The following is a 25,387-nucleotide window of genomic DNA, read 5'->3' as shown; positions in this document are numbered from 1 at the left end:
ATTTATTTGCCAAAGGGATGTTTCATTACATTGTGTCCTCTTATTTGCTTACACAAAAACCTTTTAATAGACTAAGCCAAAACCCTTAATCCAGACATTCACCTATGGAAATATAAGAGCCCTACACATATTATAATTGGCAAACTTTTACAAATCATCTCCACAACTCAAAATAACAGTATATTAACTTAAACATGCTTTTTGTCCAGTCTTTCTTCTCTTTTTTTTTTTTAAGTCGTAATAACTAAATTTCTTTAAAGTGAAAAAAAAAACAAGGAAAAAGGCACTTGTTTACTTTAGTATCTTTATCAAATACAACTGAAAATATTTTGCTACATAACATACAATTTCAAGAAATGTTTTATACAAATACTGTTATGAATAAAAATGGTTTTACCAATGGTTAATTTTCATTCTTTTTTCCTCATTCCCTTTAGTGTCCTTCCAAACATTAATAACATGAAATTCAGCATATGTGTTTCACAGTCTCCCACAAGTTTAACAAAGTCAACACAAATCCATTTTTCCACTTTTTCTTGTAAAGCCATATTCCACAAATGTGACCAATGCTTTCGAGTTTCACATTTATTCTCTAATTTTAATGTTGCTGGTCTTCTTCCTGTTTATATCCATCTTCCAAATCCAGACACCAGTTCAAAGTCCAAGGTACTCTGGGCTCCTCTAGTTGGCTCCTGTGCTTTTTTTTCCGGTTTCTCAAACATTTTCCTTTGGAATAGTTTTACCGACAAAGTCTCTCTGTAAGCTTTATTGTCAGTAGAATGAGAAGCAGAGCCCCCTTCTGTTTTGATGGCTCACTTTTATGTTGGACAAACTTTTGTATTTCTTCCTTAGCATGTTCGACATCAAAAAACTTACTTTGATCCAAGAAAAAAATATTCCGAAGACAGTTGGGTACACCAGCTCAGGTCTATATTAAATCATTGAACGCTTAAAGCAAATGAGGATATATCGACCCCATGTAAGTGAAAGCTTACAAACTCGAACACTTAGTACAGCGATTTTTTTCCAAGAGAAAAAAATCGCTGTTCCAAAAAAACACTTAAGCAAGGGGCTTTGCCCCCCCCACACCCCCTGATGTGTGGGCTGTGCCCTCCAGAACCTCCTACTTAAATATACCAACTTCGAGATCACACTACAGTGACGAAAACAGCAATGTAACGGACGTGGTCAAGCGATTTCTTAACCAGGGAAAGAATTTTGCTTATATGCCGCTTCGTCATTTTGCCTTTTCGAATTTTCAAGTTCGACTAAGATACATTTGAAAGAATGCTTCTTCGGTCATCTAACAGGAACCCCACCAGTTCGAATCTCACACCAGTCTTTCCACATTTCAGGATTGTTGGGATAAATGTACTTCTCTTCTGCCTGGTAATCATTTCCCACACACTGCTTTCTCCAATTTCTAATATTTTGCCCTTCTCCTACACTTTTGTCAAGATCAATTATTTCTGGTGGCATGACTGCATCTTTACTAATACAGGCCCTGGCTGCTTTCTCATGGCCAGGTTTGGAACATACACATGATGTGCCTTTTCAATTAACTCCTGCTGTGGAATACCAGCCCAGTTGCTTACCTGTGCTTTTATAAAATGAATACAGCCTGTTCCTTCCAGTTTCTCTGGAGCAGCAGAAAATCTCAGGTTTTCGTTGCATGTTCTGTCCTCTAACCTTACCATTTTTTGAAACAATTGTTCTTGAGCAGTCTCATAGTCAGCCAGCTTTTCCTTCAATTCGACCTCTGATTTTTGTAGTTTTGTCAGTTCATTTGAACAGTTGTTTAAAGATTATTTCATTTTTTTTCCTGCCATTTGTTAAATCAGCTCTAAGCACATTTGGTTTATTTTTTCCTTCAGATTACTGGAAGCCATGTCTTGCACCAAAGCTGGACCTCAAACTGCTTTTTCTTCTCAGCCATTGTTTACTCTTCACCTTTTTTAGTTTATTTTCTTTCAGGCTCTAGTTTCTTCTTTACTGGTATCCAAACAGTGTACTTAATAGCCAGTAACTGAATTTACTAGGGCACCAATCATCCAGGAAATGAACAACCTTTACCTGCTGTAATCTTTGGATTACTATAACTACAAACATCCAAATGGGGAACACTTAGGGAGCTAAGGTGACACCAAATTAATTGTCTGGAAGTACTAATGGCTGGCTCCCACCTAGAAGCGCAGAAACCTGGATTCCTTGTCAGTCTTTACAGACAGGCAAGCATTGTGGCAGGTCAAAGAGCACAATCTCCTGACTGATACTGAAGGATAAATCCATGACCATTAAAAGGAAACTTCACAGATAAATTAATCTCAACTACTCACACTGAGCATAGGCCTGAGGTCCTTTATCTTTTCTGGAAACTAAAACTAACTGAGTGAAGTAATAACCTGATTCTTTTAAGTTTGCAGGACTTTCCCAGATGGTTCTTTTCTTTATGTTGTTAACCACCTATTTTTTACCAAACTCTTTTGACACAGTGAGACTTCCGGCAGTGCGACAGAGATGGGGTACATGTAGGAAATAATAGCCTCTGGCTATTACTGCCCAGGCAAACTTGCCTTGCTTGACAGTCAGCCACACATTCAAGTGGCAGTACCCTACCTCCCTTCAGAAAGGAACATTTAAACAAGGTCTCCAGGATTAGACTGCTATCCTTCCAAGGGAGAACAGCAGTATCCTTGCTGCTGCAGATTGTCCCTGCCTGTAGACTGGTAAACCATTCTGAAAGTCACCATAACCATTGTTAGTTCCTTAGAAAATCTTTAATTGCTCTGCTGCTGTTAGCTAAGCCAGAACCAGAATGAACATGGGCTCAATTATGTCCTAGAGAAGGTGCACTGAAGGACGTGAAACTTCCCACTGATGGTCTTACCTTCCCTCAGGTTCTTGAGGTGACTTCTTACAGAAAGAATGAAAACAATAGACCTGCCAAAGGTACATCAAGAAAGGTTATCTTGATGTCTTCCGCAAAGTCTGTAAGGCACAACCACGTGAAAGTGAAAGGCTATGCCAGTGCCTGCTGCTCTCACTGCACCATCTGCAGCAATGTGAGAGACAAATGGCAAGTTTGGCAACAGATGACACTGACACCATTTAAGAAAGTACTTCATCTACTTGGCAACCAGTCTAGTAAATGGCTAACTTTCTCATCTAGCTCTCGATGGAATTTTAGCATGAGAAGCAAATACTTTGCCACTCTCAAAAAATATGTGGATGGTAAATAAAACATTCTTCCCAAACCTGTCAATGGTCCTGGATTTCTTACCCAGTGGACAGACTCCGGGAATTTGTTAAGAGAGACTTTTGTAGGGCTGGTGCAGGAACAATGGAATATAACTTGGGAATCTCCCATTCAGCAGGTACAGTCATTAGGAGATTGGGGGACCATCCCAAACTTCTTGGGGCAATTTCCATAACAGCAGGATTTTCATACACGCGCTTCATCATTAACTGTACTTGTTGAGAGAAGGGGTCATTCAAGAATGTTGGGGGACTGGAAAACGTCTCGTAGGACCTTTTTCAGAGGATTGTGAGGGTCTGTAGCTTTATTTATTTACTTATTTGACATTGTTGACCAGGTTAGCCTGACTGAGCCAAAGCCCTTTTTCAGCGGAGGCCCAGGGAGAAAATCTCCACAATTGCAAAATTAAAAATATAGTAATATAACAATTATAAAAACAAGCAAGTATAAAAAAAAAATCAAATAGCAAAAAAGCATAAAAACAGAAACAGATGCATCAAAATTAAGAGACTAACACAAATATGTAGTACATGATCAGCACATCCATGCAATATATACATATTTACATCAATAAAAGCAAGCTGAACAATCTTTTCTGAGGACTGGACTTGAAATTGCTTCAGTAAGATGTGTTCTACAGGTAAGGTGATTGGAGAGAGAAAACTAAGTGCAGAAAGTACAGTTGTGTACACTTACCATAAATGTAGATGTTCGAGTGCATTCACTGTTGCAGTCATTACATTTGGGTAATCTGCTGGCAGGTTGCCCTCAATCGGCCTGATTAACAAAGTCTTGGGTCCTGCGTCGGTTGCTGTCCCTTCTTCCATGACGTCAGGGGTATAAAACATGCAGCCAACGCCATTACATCAGTTTTTCTTGCCCAGATGTCAGGTGCCCCCCAAATGAGGGGCCAAATAAAATTAAAAACACAAAAATATACCTCCAACCAAAATCAAATACACCAAAAAGGCTTTTAAGCATAGTAAAAGAAAGTAGAGGTATAGTAAGAGAAAAACAGGGGGCTGGAAGGAGGGTAACCAGGACTGCAACAGTGAATACACTCGAACATCTACATTTATGGTAAGTGTACATAACTGTACTATGTTCTTCATGTTCCACTGTTGCAGTCATTACATTTGGGTAGATTCCCAAAGCTATGGTATGGAGGATGGATTTATACAGCATTAGGACCAGCTATAAGGCCCTGCAAAACAGCAGTGGCAAAGCCAGCTCTGGATTTAGAGAAAATTGGTAAGTGATAATGCTTGGTGAAAGTATGAACTGAACACCAGGTAGCAGCTTCATCTAGAATATCCCTAGTAGGAATACCTCAGAGAAAAGCTGCAGAAGTAGATGCAGCCCTGGTGGAATGAGATCTGGATCCCCTGGGGAATAGGTTTTCCATGGTGCTTATAGCAGAAATGAATGCAATGGCTTATCCATTTAGAAACTGTTTGTTTTGAAATAGCCTTCCCCCTCTGCTCCTGCAGCAAATGCTACCAGCAGTTGTTCAGATTTATTTCGAGATTTGGTCCTGTCCAAGTAGAATCTAAGTTGTCTGTGTACATCCAATGAATGCAGAATCCACTCCCCCCCTGTTCTGTGGATTGGGAAAGAAAGTTTGCAAATGAATGGACTGATTAAGAGCCACACTGGATACCACCTTGGGCATGAAGGATGGATTGGTCCTGAGTGACACCCTGTCCGTATGAAAGATGATGAAAGGCTCCACTGCCATAAGGGCTTGTAATTCAGAAATCCTTTTAGCTGAAATGATTGCTAAAAGGAAGGCTGTTTTCCAAGAAAGAAATTTTAAATCTGCAGTAGCAGCTGGCTCGAAAGGAGGTAGAGTGAGTTTCTCCAATACAAAGTTAAGGTCCCAGGCAGGGGTTGGAGCTCTCCTGAGTGGTCTCAAGTTTTTGGCCCCTCTGAGGTACTGCTTGAGCAGAGGATGAGAGAAGAGGGGAGGTTTTGTGTTGTAATGAGCTGAAATGGCTGAAGCATGGATTTTTATGGAGGAAAAAGACAGGCCCTTGTGAAACATCTCAGTTAAATATTGCAAAATCTGAGGTAAATCGGGCGCTGCTGTGCTCCTCCCTTGAGATTGATTCCATGCAAAGAATCTTTTCCATTTGTCAAAATAAGATCTTCTAGTACTAGGTCTTCTCGCCTCTAAAATAACATCCATTACAGGTTTGCCGAGGGATGCTAAGGGGGAATTTAACTGATTAGCCAAGCTGCAAGATTCAATGTTGGGAGCCGAGGGTGCAGGATTTGGTTCTCCTGCTGAGACAGTAAGGAAGGTGTCTGAGGCGGAGAATTTTGTGACACACTGCACAGGAGTGGATACCAGTGTTGGCGCGGCCAGTCTGGAGCAATCAAAATCATTTTTGGTTTGTCCTGTTTGACTTTTAGCAGAACTTTGGAGAGCAGAGGCAGAGGGTGAAAGGCATAGACTGATAGGTTTTTCCAATTGAAGGACAGAGCATCCACCTTCCAGGCTTTTTTGTGAGGAGTTCTTGTGCAAAATTTGTCCAACTGGTGGTTCTGGGGTGAGGCAAAAAGATCTATGTCTGGGCTCCCCCACTTGCTTGTCAACATATTGAAAATCCATGGTTCCACAGTTTCCATTCGTGTGGGTCCATGAGATTTCTGCTTAGTTCGTCTGCCAGAAAATTCAGCTTTCCTGGCAGGAATTGAGCTTGTAGTTGTACTTGGTAGCTCAAGGCCATGTTTCACAATGCCATGGCTAGTCTGCCGAGGGGTAGGAATGTGTACCCCCCCCTGCTTGTTTATGTACCACATAACCGTGGTGTTGTCTTGTCTTTACCATTAGTTGTCCTGGATGACGGTAGTCTTTGAAGGCTGTCAGAGCATTCTGTACAGCTAGCATTTCTTTTTGATTGATATGTTGGGAGGATGGCCTAATGGTTAAGGTGTTTGCCTTACAAACACAAGGTACAGGGTTTGAATCTCACAGGGGATAATTGGCTAGGCTTAAAATGGCTCGCAAGGGCAGTTAGCCTAGTACTAATCTATGTTTCTATGTTTCTACGTAGGTGCATTTGATTTGGGCTCCATTTGCTCTGAATGCACTTCCCTGCCAGATGAGCCCCCCATGCATAGTCTGATGCGTCTGTAGTTAGGGTTTGGGAGGCAGGGGGTGGTGTGAATGGCAGTCCCTTGTTTTGGTGGCAGGCCTCTGCCCACCATAGGAACTTTAGGCGTAGGCAAGGTATGATAGGAATCACCGTTTCCAGGCTGTGACAATGTTGACTCCATAAACTTTTTAAGTACCACTGAAGTTTCCTCATATGCAGTCTTGCATATGGAATTAGAAAAATGCAGGAGGCCATGAACCTCAAGGCTTGCAGTATTTGTCTTGCAGATAGCAGGGTTTTTGTAGCGACCTGTTTGAAGTAAGTCACCAAATGAATTTGCTTTTCTGGCATGCGGAAAGCCATCTGGGCAGTTCGATTCAAGCTTGCACTCAGGAATGTAATTTTTTGAGAGGGTACCCAGATGTGATTTCTTTTCGTTCGTGGTGAACCCTAGACAAGTTAGAATCCTTTTCACATATGCCAAATGTTTTAAAAGTATGGCCTGGTTTTCTTCCTGAATTAGACAATCGTCCAAGTATGGATATATTTGAATATTTCTTTGCCTGCAAAATGCAATTACTGGAGCCAGGCACTTTGTGAACACCCTGGGCGCAGTAGACAAGCCAAAGGGCAGTGCAGAGAACTGATAATGCAAGTAACCTGCTTTGAAGCGTAGGTATCTTCTGCAAGATTCCCTGATTGGGATATGCAGGTAGAGTTGCCAACCAGGCATCCTTGCCTAGCATAGGAAGTAACTGGTGAAGAGTCAACATCTTGAATTTTGGAATGTCCAGAAAGGTGGTTAGAGTAGATAGGTCCAGAATTGGACGCCATGATTTGTCTTTTCTGGGTACCGGAAAAGTCTGGAATAGAAACCTTGTCCCTTTTCCTCTTCTGGTACTGGTTGAATAGTATTAGTGTTGAGGAAGGGTTTTACCCGAAAGCTTTGCTGTTGTATAAAGTGATTTTTTTCTCAGTATATTTGTTGGTTTTATTATATTTTGGTCGCAGCCTGTGGTTACTGGTTGAATAACCCCATATTTAAGAGGGAAAGTACTTGTTTCTGAGCCTCTGCCCACTGATTTGGGGGCAGGTCTGGCCACCCGTTTGGAGTTGGCAACGTGTGGAAATTAAATCTGTATCCCTGGGACACTATATTTAAAACCCATTTGTCCTGGGTTGTAAGCTGCCAGTTTTTTGCATGAAGTGCAATTTTTCCCCCCAAAGGGGCAGCTAAGAGTTAAGTGCTTGGTAATTTTAAAGGAAAGTCATTGAGACTGTTTACCATAGGGTGGTGTCTTATTATTTCCAGACTTGAAAGAGGAAGCACCCCATTGCTTAGATCTCAGAGTCCCTTGGGACTAAAACCTGGTGCTTTTGGTGTGTCTGGGTTTGGCTTGAGTGGATCTGGAAGGAGCTGGAAAGGACCAGTTCTTAGTAGGCCAGTGCCTACTAAATCTTGGAGGTTGCACTTGTAAGAAACCTTTCACAGTTTGTATAGATTTAGCTTTGTCTTCCATCCTTTTTAGAACTTCTTCAGCCTTATTGCCAAACAAACGGTCCTGATGCAAAGGAGCATCCAACAATTTTGCTTTAATGTGATCAGGCAGAGATTGCTCCTTAAGCCAAGCATGCCTTCTAAGCACAGACCCAGTAACAGCAGCCCTGCAAGAGGCCTCTAATGAATCAAAACCACATTGCAAAGTATGTTTTCCAACTTGTTCAGCTGAATGCAATAAATCCTGTAAATCTTTATTTTCCACAGTCAGAAATCATCATTTTCTGTTTAAGCAGTCCCATGATATGCTGTTGATATTTTTGCATACGAAATTGACAGTTTAAAGCCCTGATTGCCAAGGTTGTAAAAGTATAAACCTTTTTACCCCATCCATCCAGCGCCCTGGAGTCTCTATCAGAAGGGGTATGATTTTTAGCAGTAGAAGCCTTAATGCCCTTGGGCCCCTGAGAAATGGTTTCTGGGTCCGCAACAGGGTTTTTGAAAAGGAATTTATGGGACTCAGGAACCCTGTAATATCTGTCTGGTTTACTAGGAGCCGGAGGCATGGAATCAGGGGCCGTACTGGATTCCGAAAACATATCATCAACAATGTCTAGTACAGGAAGTATAGCCAAAGGCCTATGCTGAGAAAGAAGAAGGAAATCTCCAAGCCTCTTTTTGGATTCAGAAAATTCTTGACTTTCCCAGTGGAAATGCTCCCTTAAGGTATGTAAAGTTTCCCCAAAAGGAAAGTCCTCGGGGGGGGGGGGGGGGGGCAGAGGGAATTGAATCCTCTGCATCAGAATCCTCATAAGTAGGTATGGACAAATGCAGGTCATTAGAAGAGTCAGAAGAAACACAGTCCTGTTCAGAAGATTCATAGTCAAGCTCAGCCCTAGGCCTCTTAGAAGGGGGGGGTTTGACTACCCCTGATTAGAGTAATTAAATCTTCAGCCACTTCAATAATTTGTTTTTTAGGCATAAGGGCCTGAACACGTGGCCTGGGTGTCGGTTTTTTAGACATAGATCGAGATATAGGCCTTAGTATTGAAGGTGGAGTCGGTTTAATATGCAAGTCTGTAGGTGTGAATACACCCTCAAAAGCCGGTACCTGCAGAGCGGCTCCGGACCCATCCAAGGTACAGACATCCGCGGGTTCCATAGGTGAAGCATCTCGCGGCATACCGAACTCCGAATGGGTCTCAGTAGAGGCCTGCGAATCAGAAGTAGCGGGTATCAGGGGTTGTGAAAGGGCCTCACTGAGTACATGCGAACTGGCGACTGGCTTAGGAGAAGCATCGTCGGCAGTTTTGGACCTCAACGGCCTGTCTCTGTCTTTTTTTTTGCGTTCTTTTGGTATTCTGGTAGTTGAATGGCTAACCAATGTCATTTCTGGATAATTAAACCAAGAACCGAAATATTTAGAGGAAAAATGTACCGACGACGGACAGTGTGCTGATTAAATAAAGCACAAAACCGACAGCAAGGTAACATCGTGGTCAGGGCCTAGGCAAGGAATACAGTACAAATGAAAAACTTTATGAGGTATTTGCTTCCCACAAGTAATGCAATTAACTTTTACTGACATTGGTAAGAAGCAAGAAAAAGTTTCCCCAACAAGGTACTTAGCTTTTAGTTGAGGACTTCGGTTCTGAAACTCGAAAATGAAAATTTCAGGAGTCAGCCGACCAGCACTTGCGAACTGCTTCTGCTTCAGGCACCGCACGGCAAGAAAGACTGATGTAATGGTGTCGGCTGCATGTTTTATAACCCTGACTACCTGACATCATGGAAAAAGGGACAGCAACCGACGCAGAACCCAAGACTTTGTTAATCAGGCCGACTGAGGGCAACCTACCAGCAGACTACCCAAATGTAATGACTGCAACAGTGAAACACGAAGAACATCAGTGAATAGGAGAAAGGTAGGAATTAGGTGAGAGGGAAGTGAGAAGTATGGGTTGAATCTTCAAGGGGGGGTATTGGCAGTGACAGATCCATGACTTGATTAGATAGTTTTTGTTAGCAGCTTTGAACTTATGAGGGTGACTGATATTTCTTATGTCCAAGGGAAGTTTATTCCAGGATTGGGCAGGGGAGTAACTGTACAGGCTTATACTTATTTTTATATTAGGCTTGCAATTGTAGATTTGAAGGAGGTTTGGTCAGACCTTTACAGAGACTGAGAAAGGGAGAGAAGGAAACAACAGAAGCAATGTTAGGACAGAAGGAGGGCACATACAAAACAGAATGAATCATTTGCAGTGGAGAGAGAAATAGATGGTCATGGAATTCCAGCTGATTTAACCTTTTAAGAGCAAGTCAGTGGTGTGAGTGGTAGGAACTGTCTGCTGCGAATTTTGCAACTTTATTGCAGGTGGATTCAAGTTTTGTTAGGAGAGTGGTTTAAATGTTAGTAAGGATATGTGAATCATAGAATAGTGTGTTGAGGAGGTAGGCATTGGATAGGGAAATCTTAGCTTTACTAGATAAAAACTTCTTGTTCTTGTAAAGGAGTCCAAGTTTTTTTGTGGGTTTTCTTAACGTTGCTGTGAATGTGGAGATCGAATTTGAGGTGGTCATCAATGATGACCCCTAGGAGTTTGGTGTGTGATTCGACAGAGATAAGGGTATTATTGAGGGATGAGATAGAAAAGGAAGATTTAAGAGGTTCATTGATTTGGGGATGAAGAGTAGGAGCTTGGTCTTTTTTGGGTTTAGTATTAACTGTTTTTTAGAGAGCCAATTTTCGATGGATAAAAAGGATTTCTGTGTCATTATGTTTAGGTCAGAGAGGGAGTCAGCTACAGTGATAACTGTTGAGTCATCTGCATATTGCACCAGTGATGACTGTGGACATGAAGTATACAGTAGATGGGTAAAGATGTTAAACAGTAATGGGCCAAAGATTGATCCTTGATGTACACCAATCTTGACAGGGAGAGCAGGAGAAGTTACAGAGAGCCATTTTTCAGACTGAAGTCTGTCATTAAGATAGCTAGCAAACCAGGAGATAGTAGAGGAGGAGAGGTTTTAGTTCAGAGAGTTTGTGCAGAAGGAGAGGGTGGGAGACAGTGTCAAATGCTTTTGAGAGATCAAGAAATAGGCATGAAATAAGTTTGTTATGGTCTCTGGCTTGGGATATAGTGTTTATGAAGGAAATGAGAGCAGTGGAGGTGCTATGTTTAGCTCGAAAGCCATGTTGAGTGGGGGTGAGTAGATTTTCTTGTAAGAAAAAAAATGAAGAATTTGATTATGTATACATTTCTCGAGAATTTTGGAGAGGGGGGACAAAATTGCAATAGGCCTGAAGTTGGCAAGTTCTGAATAGTTACCTCCCTTGTGGAGGGTAAGGTATAGAAATGTTTCCAGATAGTTGGCACTTTAGATTCAGTAACAGATCTGTTAATGAGAATAAAGATGAGAAGGGCAAGAGAGTTGGCAGCTTCCTGAAGAAAGAGAAGTGGTATATTATCGATGGAGGGGGAGCAGGGTTTAAGTTTTAGAAGTAAGGATTTAATGTAGTTGGTGGATACTGTTTTCAGAGAGAAGACCAGGGAGGAGTTGGAGAATATGGGAGGGGAGGGGGATGTACCTAAATTTATGTTGTAGTTGGTTTGCTGAGTCAGTTTGCTAATGGTGTCTACGACGGAAGAGTTGAAGTTGGTGGCTGTTTCTGATGGTGTGCTTTCTGGCATGGTAGGCGGGGGATGAGGGGTTTCCAGGATGAAAAATTTGGTTGATGGCGTGCCAAAATTTCTTAGGGTTAGTGAAGTTAGAAGTAGGGGAGCTATAGAAGTTTCTCTTGTCATTGTAGGTAGATATTTTAGCTAGGTTGTGAAGTTCTTTATAGTAATGGAGGAGGGAAGTTTAGTTTTAGACCAGATCTTCTATGCTTTCTCTCTTTTTTGCATTAGGGAGTGGGTGGAGAGTGTAAACCAGATGGATACAATTGATTTTACTCTAACAGTTCGTAAGGGAGCAATGGAGTTGAGAATGCTGAGGAAAATGGAATGGAATTAAATTTTAAAATGGCATCGTTCAGGGGTAGTGATTTTAGGAAGGACCAGTTAATGGCTGAGAGAAGGCTGTTAAGCATATGAGAGTCAAAGTTGGACAGTTTGCAGCAAGCTATGTATCTGTGTGGTCTGGAAAAGTGTGAAGAGAATTTGAGGACTCTGACTAGGCAATGATCACGGAGGGTATCAGGCACTGTTTCAGTGAAGTGATATTTATGAGAATGCAAGACTAGAATCTAGTCAAGGAGGGAAATAGAATTAGAAGATTTGCTAGTGTGGGTAGGAGAGGAGATTAACTGGAGTAGCCACGTAAATGAATATGGGAGCTAGGAGTGTCTGAGGATAGCCAATTAATGTTGATGTCACCTAAGATGACGGTTTCATTTGGTCCATACTGGGTGAGCCAAGAGAATATTTTCTAGAGTAGGGAAATTGTCACCAGGGGGTATGTAAATAGCAGCAATGGTGAATACTCTGTGAGCATTCATTTTACATTTAGCAACTAGCAGTTCAGCTGGTGAACAGAGGGGATGGGGATAGGTTGGGGGGTAACGGTGAGGTGGTTGGAGAACATAATAGCAACTCCACCTCCTTTTTTCTGCAGTCTGTTGAGTCACAAGATGTTGTAGCCAGGGGGTAGAAGTCTGTCTCATAACTGTGTGGTTTTAGCCAGGTTTCACAGAGGGTTATGATATCTGGAGAGTGATGGGACATCCAGGCATGGAATTCAGTAACTTTGTTTACTATACTTTTAATGTTCATGGAATACAGAGATAGGTGTTTAGTGGGAATTTTAGAATGAGGAGAGGGCTGGTAGCTGAGCATGTAATCAGAGGAAGGGGGATTAGTGGGTCCTGGGTTGAGATGGATATCACCAGATAGCGCAGAGTAATTAGAGTAGTTAGAGATCTAAAGGGTAGGGGAGAAAGTAGTAGTATTTTGTCTTGTTTTTCGGGAAGACAGGGGGGCTAGGGGGAATATTGATTTTAGGAAGAAGATGAAAAGTAGTTGGGTTAGGTGAAGTTGTTAGAAATGAGTGTGGGAGTTGTGGTATAGTCATAGGATAGATGGAGGTAGGAGACTGATGGTAAGGTTTTAGTACCATATTGTAGGAGGGGTGAGGTTGTATAAGAGGATTAGAGAAGTGGTGGATAGGCGGCACAGAAGTATGTTGTGTGTTTGCATGATAGAGAATGGGTGTGACAGAATGATAGGAGGTACGTTAATTGAACGAGAAGTATAGTCATTAAATATACAGAAGGATAGTGATGAGAAAAGAGCCTAGTGTAGATTTAAGGGAAAGTATTAAAAGGGAGGAGTAGAAGAAAGGCAGGCGTAGAGGAAAGTGGATTATAATTTTGACGCCAAGATTCTGTGAGGTGGGAGCATACCTCTCAAGTCTAACTCATTACGAGGAACGTACCTCATTTTGGGTCTTAAATCGTTCACATTCCTCAAAGTTCCACATTGAAAGACTCTGTCACACATTCAGTGTTAGGAATTTTTTTAAGTGAAATCCATTGTAAATAGAAATTAATCATATTAATTTTCTAAAAGATCTTCTTTATAAGAAAAAACAGCATATTTTAACCATCCTAGGACCTTCCTGGTTGAAGTTGTTAGTAAGCCATTAGTATGTGTTCCACATTTTGCCAATTTGTCCCACATTATGAGGGCTAGTGTTCCTTATTTTGGAGATGGAAGGTTGAGAGCTATGGGAGTGTTACAAGGGTCAGAAAGCAGAGGTAGACAGTGCAGAAATAGACAGGTATTAGGGGTAGAGAGTGGTTGATGGTGTTAAGGAAGGGAGGGGTAGAAGGGTGTGAAGGGAGTGTTGAGAAAAGTAGGAGGAGGGCCTGAAAGCTGTTAAGTGTTACTGAATGCTAAGTGTTAAAGGTAGTAAGCTGAGGGAGCAGGTGGAAAGAGGTAGATGTGGAGGTAGATTATGTGTGTTTTTGAGGGGAAGGGAGAGGGGGAGGGTCAGGGGAGGACAGGGGGAGGGGCAGAGGGGGGTGTAGGCATAAAGGAAATGAGTTTGGGGGTGGGTGGGAATGGGGGTAGGGGAGCAGAGGAAATCTGAGCCAAGCGAGTTCCAACTGAGCAGGCTGAGCCATGGGGAGTGGGAAGCCTATGTGAAAAAAACATCAGCAGAGATTGAAAGAATAGTGGAAGAGAGAAACAAGTGAGGAAAGTCAGCTCAAGTAAAGAGTAGGGAAAATGGAGCTTAATATCTTTAGAGGAATCAGCTGAGAATGTTTGAGGTGGATTTCCGAAAGGTGGAAGCTGAGAGGGAGGAGTAATGGAGTAAAGAACAGCAAGGATTATAAAAGTAGAGACATTAGCTGTTCATGAAAGTGAGCCTTATAAAGGAGGAAAATCTACAGCCAATATGCAGGATGAAGAGCTGGGAAACTAGGGGGAGGAGTGATAGAGTCAGTGAGAGAGGTGTGCCACCACTGCTTTCGTTCAGAGGAGTGTAAAAGTAATGAATACAGTTTACGAAATAATAAAATGTATTCAGCATAAGACATACAATTCGCTCTCAAGTTTTATGGGCAGGCCATGAGGAACACTTATGTTCTTGGGTGGTGGGATTCCAGGTAGTTCTTAGCCAAGGATGGAAGAAGTACAGTGTGCTTTCTTCTGAGTGGATGTTGGTGATCACATGGTCTCTTGGGAGAGCAAGAGAGGTACAGAGGAAGGGTTGAGTATGGAGTAGAAAAGGAAGCTTGCCCCCCTTTCTGCTTCAACATCTAAAGAGCCTCCACAACACTGAAATCAGAGGGAAGGGGGATAGCTGGGAGTAAGTTCCTTCATCTTCACCAATTTCTGGAGTGAGAGACTACTGCTTTCTCTTATCCTTGTGTATCCTACCAGGCATCAAAGGTGACAAGGTCAGAGGATGATGAAGCCTTTAAAGAACCAGACATCCAGGACTGATTTAACAAAGGTTAATGTATCAGGCAAAGTGTCCCTCACTGAAGCTGAGGTCACTGTCAGAGCACGTGCAGAGGATAATACAAGCAGGATAGTCTGCAACACTGGCATCAAAGACTTATGCTGATGCGACTGGTACATTCTACCCAATGACAAAGCCAGCTGAGGCCAATGATGAGACAGAGCCATCAGTCTAGACTTAAAATCAGACATTGCAGTTTCTGGCGATAGGGCTGAAACACCTACCAACCCCCAGCCTGAGAGCCAAGACAGGAGGGATGAAGCATTGAAAAAATCTTTCCTTTCCAGTTTTATCTATAACACTTTTAACATTCACTACATAAATGCACTTTCCAGTTTTATTTATAATACTCTAACACTCATTAAAATAAATACACTGCTATTTCCTTTGCTGGAGTACTTGTTCTCTGGATCCCCCCAAAAAATAAAATGCAGAAATCTACCAAGTAATTCCACAGTCAATAGCATGCATTATATTTTCTCAAGACAGTGAATGCAACAGCAACCATTTAAACCGGCTAAGAAGCTAGTAAAGTGTACAGAGGCATTACAAAGACATCTCTCGTTCATGCATTTCTATCACACACAGTTAATTTTTGACCAAGTGATTTACTTATAGATACTACAAATACAATTTATCTGGATTCCTTCTGTAACTGTCAAAAATAAGACCATGTAAGAAATCACACTTTAAATGCAACATACTACATTTGGTAAACACATCTGTAATACAGCTTAACATTCACTAGGTTGAACACTAGTGTCAATTAATTTATACTGACTTACATGTCCGTTCTGCATCTACTTTAAGTGTCTCTCCTTTTATGCGGGCTGCCAACTCATCTGCAAATGTTGATGCTGATCCTCTTTTTCTCTAGAAAATTAATGTTTTAACCATTAACAGTCACATGAGATTGTAAAATGCAACAGCATCAATATCATACTACCCATTAAAAAACAAAAAATCTCACAGATTTACAAAATCACTGTACCAGATTAACAAATTAAATACAATACATGGACGACACAATTTTAAATTAAATGACCAAAATGAATACAACTGAAACTACATAAAACTGAAGCAAAAAATGGACACACACAAATGTTGACCTATTGCAGTTCCATTAACTGATTTAACAATCAGGACATACAAATCCCACAAAGTCCCTGTTATGAGTTTCGGAGAGGTTATTAAATCAATAAATTGTAATAGGTCAGTTTTAAGAAGCAACTGTTTTTGTCGCCAACCCTTATGCCTCTATCAGTCTCTCGCTCTCTCTTACTACACACTTCAATACATCTCAGCCATTCAGTGGCTCTTACTTGCATAGAACACTTTCCAAATTTATAGTTTTATACTTCTGCTTCTATCCACACACTATAAAGTGAGTTACAACTGTAAGCTGTTCCAGACATCTGTTAAAAAAACAGAATTAGAAGTTCCTTCAAAAGTGCTGTAGCATTAGCAAAATTTACTTTGGCGCCTAAAGCTACACTTAAAAGTACAAAAAGGAAATACTACCACAAAGCAATAATGCAAAACAAAGCATACAGATGATGTTTCTTTCTACTCTACCGCACAGAAATGAACAAGCACAGGAATCTGTCTAGCTCCAACCTCATCAACACAAGTGTTGAGGAAAAAATAAAAAAACAGAAAAACTAGTAGTCTAAAAACTTTGTTGATAAGCTCAGTCACAATACTTTCCAAAAATCATGAAACCCAGGTACATTTATTTAAATTAAACTAAAATTAAAAATATTTCTGATTTTTTGTTACTAAGGATCGCTTGTCTGTGACGAATAAAGGCTTGTTGCTTTTGGAACACTACCATGATTTCATTTTTGGAAATTACTCTGCCTGAGCTCATCAACAAAGTTTTTAGACTACTAGTTTTTCATTTCTACTCTACTGTCATACATTGCTCCACTCTGGCATTTTATGATATTAGGGCTACAACAAAAGGTACACAAGCTAAAAAGTCAGTCTGCATACAACATTGAGGAATGCATAATAATTACTATAATGGTACTTGCAGTATAATGCAGGCAGTTAGTAGTTCTGTTTGTGTATTGTATTATGCTGCTGAACAAAGTAATCTAAAGTTCACATCACAAAAAATATACATACAATTCAAGGTAATTAAGAGTTATGAATTGCCATTCCTATTTTTGCGTCACTGCTGTTATGCAAGTATATATCACCTCACCCACTACTCTACAGATATAGTTCAGTATTGATCACACACAATGTGAAGAAACAATCAGTAGTGCATACACCAGGAACAAAAAGCATCTTCTATATGAGCCACAATCAAATCAGGCACCACAGTAAAAAAAAAAGTGTTATGAAATATAGTAGACATTGTAAGCACTCTGCATTTTTATTCATCTTCAAGAAGTCCCTCTGCAAATGACCATTCTCTATCCCCTTTTGTCTGACTCTTCTAAAAATCTTAAGCTCCTCTGTTTGCAGCAGTAGCATATCCCTTTGGTCCAGATATGGTGTCCTTGTGCTGAAAAAGTCATTTGTATCCTAAATAGTGCACTGTTCCAGAACCCCACTCAAAACAGGTTCAGCCTACCAGAAAATACATCAGACTATAAACATACAAAAATTATAAATATAATGGTTAATCAAAAGTCTTGCTTTAGCCCAGAACAGGAGATGGAGCTGGAAAAACAAAAGAAAGGATGAAGGGTAGGAATAAAAATCTCCAAAAAGGGTCCTCTTAAACTGATATGCTGAATCATATATATTTTACATAGAGGGATCCTCTGCAGTAAATATAAATCATTAGACAAAATCCCAAATAATATCCACAGAACAACACAGTAGGAGGAGCTGAAAGACAAAGTACATTTGTGTAAGGACTTATCATAGCATATGCCCTACTGATCACCGTTGCAGCGTTCCAATAGTTGTGAGGGTTATCCAGTCAAGCACTTACGGCATCCCCTCCTTGCCTCATTTTCCATAGGGTTTTCTAAAAGGCTAACCATTCCTTTATGCCAAAGTGGTAATGAGCTGTCTCTGAAACAAGCCATTCATTTGTCAACCTTTTTTCCCAATCCACTAAACAGAGATGACAAAATCCTTCACTAACTGGATGTAAATAGCTAAGATTTTACCTGGAGAAAACTAAACCATTCAGAAAGCATAACCATTTTCTTTTATTCTAAGAGGTAAGTTGGCAAACCTCGTTGCCAAACAGACCACCTCCACCTGGGTAAGTCAATCCATTTCTTTCTGTTATACCTTCCACTGTAAAACCCTGACAGCTGTAGTGAAGGTGCATTCCACTAGAACAGTCTTCTCCTCTGGTGCCTTCTTCAAAGGCATTGATTCCAGATCCATCCTGGAGTCTGCCATGTGAACCTCTGTACACATCTTCACCAAGCATTACAAAGTAGACGCATTTTCGAGATCTAGGACCTCTTTTGCTAAATGTGTACTCTTAGGACTGCTAGACAGCACCCCTTTACTTAAACCTACCTCCCTCAAAAACTGTTAGCTTTAGGAATCAACCAAAAGTATTGCAATACTGGAATAGTAATCTAAGGAAGGACACAGTACAGTTTTTTAAGACCTCACCATAACAGTTGATGTCCTACTGATCACTTTTGCAGTAATGTCTCCCTCCCTCCTTCCTTCCTCCATCTTGCCTGTGTTTTGTGGACAGAGGTGGTCACTTTCCTTCCCATCTCTTAACCGCATAGGATTCTTTTTCATGTTCTTTTTATACAAGCCTTATCCACTGTTCTCCTGGGGCTAGACAGCCTGATGATCCTACACTCACAGGTCCATTTATACAGTGCTGCACCCTTGGGCTGAGGTCATCTGCTGTAAATACAGAGGGTCAAAAAAGTTATTTGGCCTTGGCAACATGGTAGGATAACCACCACAAGTACTGGAATAATGCAACAGTAATCTAAGAAAGGATGTTTAGGGTTTCAGGATATACTGGCCTAAACCAAAGCTCTCCACAATTAAAGTGTTGCTTCTAGAAAGTCAATGCAGGCTTAAGAGCCTGGTGAAACTGTGTACCAACAACCAGGTTATCAAGGTGTAAATGTCTGCTACAGGTACATAGGAAATCAAATGCTGAAAGCAGTCACCTCCTTGTGAAACACCCTTTAAGTACACTGGATAAGGCAATTAACTTTGATGATAAAGTGGGTAAGCCATTTGGACAATTTTGTCACCTTCTCTTCCAAAAGCAGAGGATACAAATAACTACTCAGTCTTCATACATTCATATACGCTACTGAGAAGTTTGTGATTAATGATGAACATCCAGGGTATAGAGAGAATATTTTCTTGGTTCTGAGCTACTAACAAAAAACAGTGAAAAGTGAAAGCAATGATAAAGAAAAGCTGAAGTAGGGACTTCCAAGATAGCTGCACACTGAGTAACAGCTTACTTTCAGCTCTCCCAGTATGAAGACAAACTCAGAAGAAAGAGCTAGTGAATTTACCTTCTGGGTAAATTTCATTAACTGGTTAAGTAAATGCACTCCATGGATGCCAGCAAAGAAGAAATCTAGAGAACGTGAAAGAAAAGCAACCACAAAAGGTGAGGAGAAAACTCTGTCTAGGAAGAATTCTACAGCTGTTCAGCAAAAAACAGTTCAAGCTCCAGCTCTGGAGCAAGACATCATAATATAGAGGAAAAAAATTAGTCAAATGTGCTCAGAGCTGATTAGAATAAATGCAGACACTGAAGGAATATATCAATTCAAACAAAAAGGCTGGAAAAATGGAAGATGCTTTGAAGAGAGATTTAGCTGATAAAACTGCAAAAATCAGAGGATGATATGAAGATAATGCCAAGCAGAAGTGTTTCAAACAATGGTAGAATTAGAGGACAGAGCATTGGGAAACCTGTGGCTTTCTGCTGTACCAGACAAACTGGAAGGAACAGACTGTTTTAACTTTTTGAAAGCACAAATAAGCAACTGAACCAGTATTCCACAGCAGGAATTGTTAACTGAAAGGGCATTTTGTGTGTACACTTTAAACCTACCCATGAGAAAGCATCCAAGACCTTTAATAGGAAAGATGCAATCCTACTAGCAGAACTGTGGCAGAAGGGCAAAGTACTAAAATTTGGAAACAATACAGTATTTACGGAAAAGGATTACTCACTGTACACCAGGCAAAAGAAGAGCAATTTTAGTCCAGCAATCAAAGAATGTCAAGAAGCAGGTATGAAATTCAAGCTACTGTATTCAGCTAACTTCAGAATATGTTTTTTCCTGAAGGGTCAAACTTTGTCCAACAAAAAACAGAAGGGAACTCTGCTTCTTATTCTTCTGATAATAAAGTTCAGAGAGATTATGCCAGTAAAACCTCTTCCAATGATCCAAAGGAAAAAATGCCTGAGAGGAGAAAAGCACAGGAATTGACTAGGAGTATATTGGAAATGGACCACAGAGTGGAGTTGGGAGATGGAAATCAGGAAGAAAACCAGCAACTCGGAGATTAATGAATAAATGAGGGAATGCAAAGAGTCAATCACATTTGTGAAATATGGTGGAACAAGAAAAGCAGGAAATATTTAACTTTTTTGTCTTTGTTAAACTTGTAGGGGACTCCAAATCATATGCCCTACTTCATGTCATTAATGTCTGGAATAACATTAAGGAGGGAGAAGAGGAAGGAAAGAGGTTAACAGTGAGTAAAACAGTATTTGCTCTTTTAACAGCATTTACATAAAACATGAGACATATACTGCACGTTACATAGTGAAAGTACTTTCATTTTTTTCTGCATAATAAGGATACTAAAGTAAACATGTGCCCTTTTTTCATTCTTTCGTCTTGTTAAATTTTAAGAAATGTAGGCACTGCAATCTAAAAAGAGAAGAAAGCCTGGGCAAAAGCATGTTTAAGGTAACAAGCTGTAATCTTAGGTTGAGGTGAGGGGCAGGTTGTAAAAGTACATACAGCATGGATACAAGTAACATTGATTTGCTTTTTCTTAACTTTTGCATAGGGGAATGACTGGATTAAGGCCCTTCACTTGATCTAACATGTTTTAAGGGGATGCAAGTAAAAAAAGAGAGAGAGAGAAAAGTGAAAGTAATGAAAAGTTGTCCTTTAGCAAATAAGTGTTCACAGTGCAACATGGAAAGCTTGTTGTGAAAAGCAACTGTGCATCTGGTGCTCTTGCTTCTATGGAGACAAGCGGATAACAGCTATAAAAATAGGTAAGACATTCTTTCCATGGCTAGCAGGTAATGTTTTCTGAAAGCATTCAAGTTGTTTCCTACACCCAGGATAGGAATAAAGGCAAGAGAGAGAAATAGACAGCACACTGTGTATGTAGAAACACAGGCTGTACCATGCACCTTCGCATGGATTACCTTTATTATAGGTCGATTAAAGCCTATGAGTGCAGCTGTCAGTTTGGGACAACTGTTTCTAAAAGAAGGGTTAAGTTTCATTATCTAAAGATGTAAATAGTTTTCTGTGTCTGTATTAACTTAATAGGTTTATAGGGTGTTCTGGGAATGAGTGTATTTTCTTGTTTGAGGGCTTTCATTAAAACAAAAGGTCTCGTAAGATGCAAGTTAGGTTCAAATAGATATGACAAGAAAAAAGAAGTTATGTACTTACCGTAACGTTCCATCTGAGGTATCCTTTTTCATTCTTCCTCAGCTTATGGGCTCGGATCCAACTCGGCCATTTGCAAAAGATCATGGTAACCAGAAACTCTCAAGCTACTCCCTTACCTACAATGCACCAACCCCAATTACCTCATATCTTGTTTGCTAAGAAAGCAGAAAGATGCAATTTAGTCAGACAGAGAATACTACAACTGGAGCTATGTACCAAGGAAGTGGCATACTCACAAAAACACTCGCTCTTCCAAAAGTTTGTAAGGCAAGGGGTAGTGGGAGGGGAGCTGAGGAAGAATGAAAATGGACAATACACATGAAACGTTACGGTTAGTACACAACTTCTTTATCTGATGTTATCAATGCTCATTGTATCCTTAACGTATGGGACAGAGTTCCCAGCTACTTAATTCCCTGGGTGGACTCAAGAATGGACATTCCTCAGCACCGAGCCAAATGATGCCCTGCCCCTGGAGACCATATTCGATTTGTAATGAGTAACAAATGTATGAGGAGTGGCCCAAGTTGCTGCTGCACAAATGTCATCCATGGAGGCTCTAGACTGAAAGACCGACGAAGTAGACATGGGTCTAGTAGAGTGAGCGTTTAGAGGTTTCAACAAGGTAAAGTCCAGTTTGCTGTATATAAGAAATACAATCTGTAAGCCATTTGGCTTGAGTAATTTTAGTAATTGGTTTTCCAAGTTTCATGTCTGAAAGAGAGACAAAAATGTTGAGACTTCCAGAAAATTTTCTGTTCCATGTAGGTAAAAAAGTAATTGCCTGTGACATCTAGTAAATGTAGTGTGTATTGACCTTTGTTAGTCAATTTGTGGAAGGGTATGGGCAAATTAATAGATTGGTTTATATTAGCCTCTGATACCACTTTAGGAAGAACAGAAGGATTAGCTCGTAAAGTGACTCTGTCTTTGTGAAATATAAAGTAAGCTGACTTCAAAGAAAATGCCTGTATCTCTGAAATTCTTCTAGTAGAAGTAATGGCTACTAGAAAAAATTTTTTCCAAGAAAGGTATTTGAGGTCACACACAGCTGCAGGTTCAAAAGGGCATTGAGTAAGTTGCTGCAGTACCACTTTGAGGTCCGAAGGTGGAGTAGGGTCTCTGAAGGATGGCCCAAGATTTACAGTACCTCATAAAAATGTCTTGCATAATCCATGGGAAGTAATCGAAACACCACCAAATCCTATGTGAAAAAATTCAATACTGCCGCCAGTTGAACTTTAATCATGGAGCAGCTAGCCCCTCCTTTAAAAATTAAGGCTAAAAATTCAAGGATACTATGCAAAAAGGCTGAAAAAGGATAATTATTATTTTGATGGGCCCAATAAGCAAATCCTTTCCATTTAATAGAGTAAAATTTGTGTGTAGATGGTTTATGTGAAGATAACAGTATTTGACAAACAGCAGTAGACAGCATAAGTTGTCTGGTTACTAATGGAACTGGAGAAGCCAGGCAGTCGGCCTTATGTTCGATATGTCTGGATGAATTATACCTGTCGGGTGAGACAGGAGGTATGCAGTCGGATCCAGAGTCCACGGTGGATGAAGTAAGCATGGCCAAAGAAAGGGGAACCTTTGGCCAAAAATGTGCAATGAGGATAACTTTGCTCTTCAACAGGACAGCTTTCTGCAGAAATTTGGAAATTAATGGGATTGATGGCTAGGCATAAAGCAGACTGGGGGCAAATTGTGAAGGAGAGCATCCCTTGGTAACTCCCCCTGTGGGGGGGATTAGAGAAAAAAAGCTGTTGCATTTCTTGTTTAGGGGAGAAGCATAAAAGATCGCAGCAAGGCTGGCCCCACTAGCAAAAGAGAGTCTACACCACACTCTTGTTGAGAGACCATTTGTGACGTAGGAGAGAATGCACCTGCTCAGCTTGTTCACTATCATACTGGACTCCCCCGGAATGTGCACTGCTATAAGAAAGCGGTTGGTTGAGATCACCCATTACCACACTCTGACAGCCTCTCAACATAGGGGTTAAGACTTTGTTCTTTCTTGTTTTTTGATGTACTGAACTACGGACATGTTGTCCATTTGAATCATCCTTGACCGGAGAGCTTCTTGAAATGCCTGCAGTGCTAAAAGCATTGCTCTCATCTGTAGAATACTGATATGCAAATTGGCCTCTATGAGAGACCAAGTGCATTGGACTGTCTTCTCCAGATAATGCCCCTCCCACACTAACTGGGAAGCACCCATGGTCACTATGGTCATGGGCTGAGGGGGAATGAACAGTCAGCCTAGTAGAACTTGATTTAACTGAATCCACCTAGATCTCTCTCATAAATTTGAGTGACATGTATCGGGGTTAACATGGATTGATAAAATATTTACTACTCTGCAGCTAGTATCCACTGTAAAATCCTCATGTAGATCCTGGCTAATGGTACTAAGATTATTGCAGCTGCCATTGATCCTAGAGCCCAATGAACCAAATGGGCAGAAATTTTGGTACTGCAGACCATCTTCCTGACCTGTGTTCTTAAGGTCTGAACTCTCAGAGGAGGTAGTGACGCTATCATTTATTTTGTGCTGAGTAATGCCCCTATAAACTCCAACTTTTAAGTAGGTTTCAAATGAGACTGTATAATTTATGGTTATTCCCAGATAAGAACAAATCTGGAGAAGCTGATCTGTTGCCTCTATTACTTGATGCCTGGGGTCAGGGTGATAAAGAAGTAGTTGTCTAAGTATGGAAGCACCCAGAATCTTTGAGTCTCAAGTGAGCTGCCACTACTGCCATGCATTTGTTGAACACCCTGGGGGTTGTGGTGAAACCAAAGGGCAGAACTCTGAATTGTTAATGACTGGCTGCCAGCTGGAAGCATAAGTACCTTCTGGACTGCCTGTTCAACTTTATGTGACCGTACACATCCTGAAGGTCTAACAGCCACTTTCAATTGTTCTTTCCAAGAAATGGATGTATGGACTGAACCGTGATCATCTGAAACTTGGTCCATCAAACTGATTTGTTCATCACACTGAGATCCAAGATTGGTCTCCAGTGAGACAGGAGGTGAAAGGGAAAAGGGAATTATATATCCTCTGTAAATGATCTCTGCACCCATGTATCTGTTATTTCTAGCCAGACTCTCTGGTGCAGGGACAAACAACCCCTGACTGCTTCCAGAGGAAGACAATAGGGCCTCCTTTCAGGAACGATGGAAAGGTCCATCAAAAAAGGAATCTCTAGTGCCTTGGTTTTGTGGACCACCTCTGCCGTGAAGGAGGCATCTACTGTTTGAATTCCCCCCTCTGTCTCGTGGGGGGGGGGCCTCCTCCATGTGTGTCCTGGGAAGGACCCTGAGACTTTTTGAACCACATTTCCCCAGCACCTCAGTGATTCCTAAAGAAGGATCTTTGAGCTGCGGAAAAACATACATCATACACCCACAACCGGCAAGGTCTTTCCATCCTTTTCACACCTAGATAAAGTGTCCTTAACTCTGGGGCCAAACAAAGACATTCGGTCAAAGGGAGCATTGATGAACAAAGTCTTGAAGGGCTCTACAAAAATCACATACGCGCATCCAGGCATGCCTCCTTATAGCGCCAAATCCTGCTGCCCTTGAAGTTCCTTTTGCTGCATGTGAGCCTAACCTCATGTAGGAATTGTAAACTGTCTGCAGGGTATGGATGCCTGTACCTCATCAGAACAGCTCCTGAAAGAGTAGCAGGGCGTTTCTTAACCAGGTGTCTCTGCAACTTGGTGAAATGTGCCAAATAATTCAGAGACCTCAGTGCAAAGGTCACTGAACCAGAGACACATTTCCCAAATGTGTCCATCATTTGAGACTCAGTGGAGGGACAGTGGAACTCTCACTGGACAGTTCCTTCTTAGTGGCTGTCACCATGGCATTCACAGGTACACCTTTTGTCCAAAACTGTCCATCTTCAGGGGCTGTCAAA

General features: G+C 41.0%; 1 protein-coding gene across 3 annotated transcripts in view; it reads right to left on the bottom strand.

Annotated features, from left to right (window-relative positions):
- LOC122789133 (WASH complex subunit 2A-like) overlaps nucleotides 1-25,387 on the bottom strand; it is a 2,558,205-nt gene that overhangs the window by 1,955,952 nt on the left and 576,866 nt on the right. For all 3 annotated transcript variants that reach the window (XM_044056354.1, XM_044056357.1, XM_044056356.1), the window contains exon 10: nucleotides 15,619-15,706. In XM_044056354.1, the coding sequence (XP_043912289.1) occupies nucleotides 15,619-15,706 (88 nt within the window). The remainder of the gene's footprint in view (nucleotides 1-15,618; nucleotides 15,707-25,387) is intronic.

The sequence above is a fragment of the Protopterus annectens genome, chromosome 14.part0 (assembly GCF_019279795.1).
Source record: "Protopterus annectens isolate FY-2018-M chromosome 14.part0, PAN1.0, whole genome shotgun sequence".
NCBI classification, from domain to species: domain Eukaryota; kingdom Metazoa; phylum Chordata; order Ceratodontiformes; family Protopteridae; genus Protopterus; species Protopterus annectens.
This window is presented reverse-complemented; position numbering and strand designations above follow the sequence as displayed.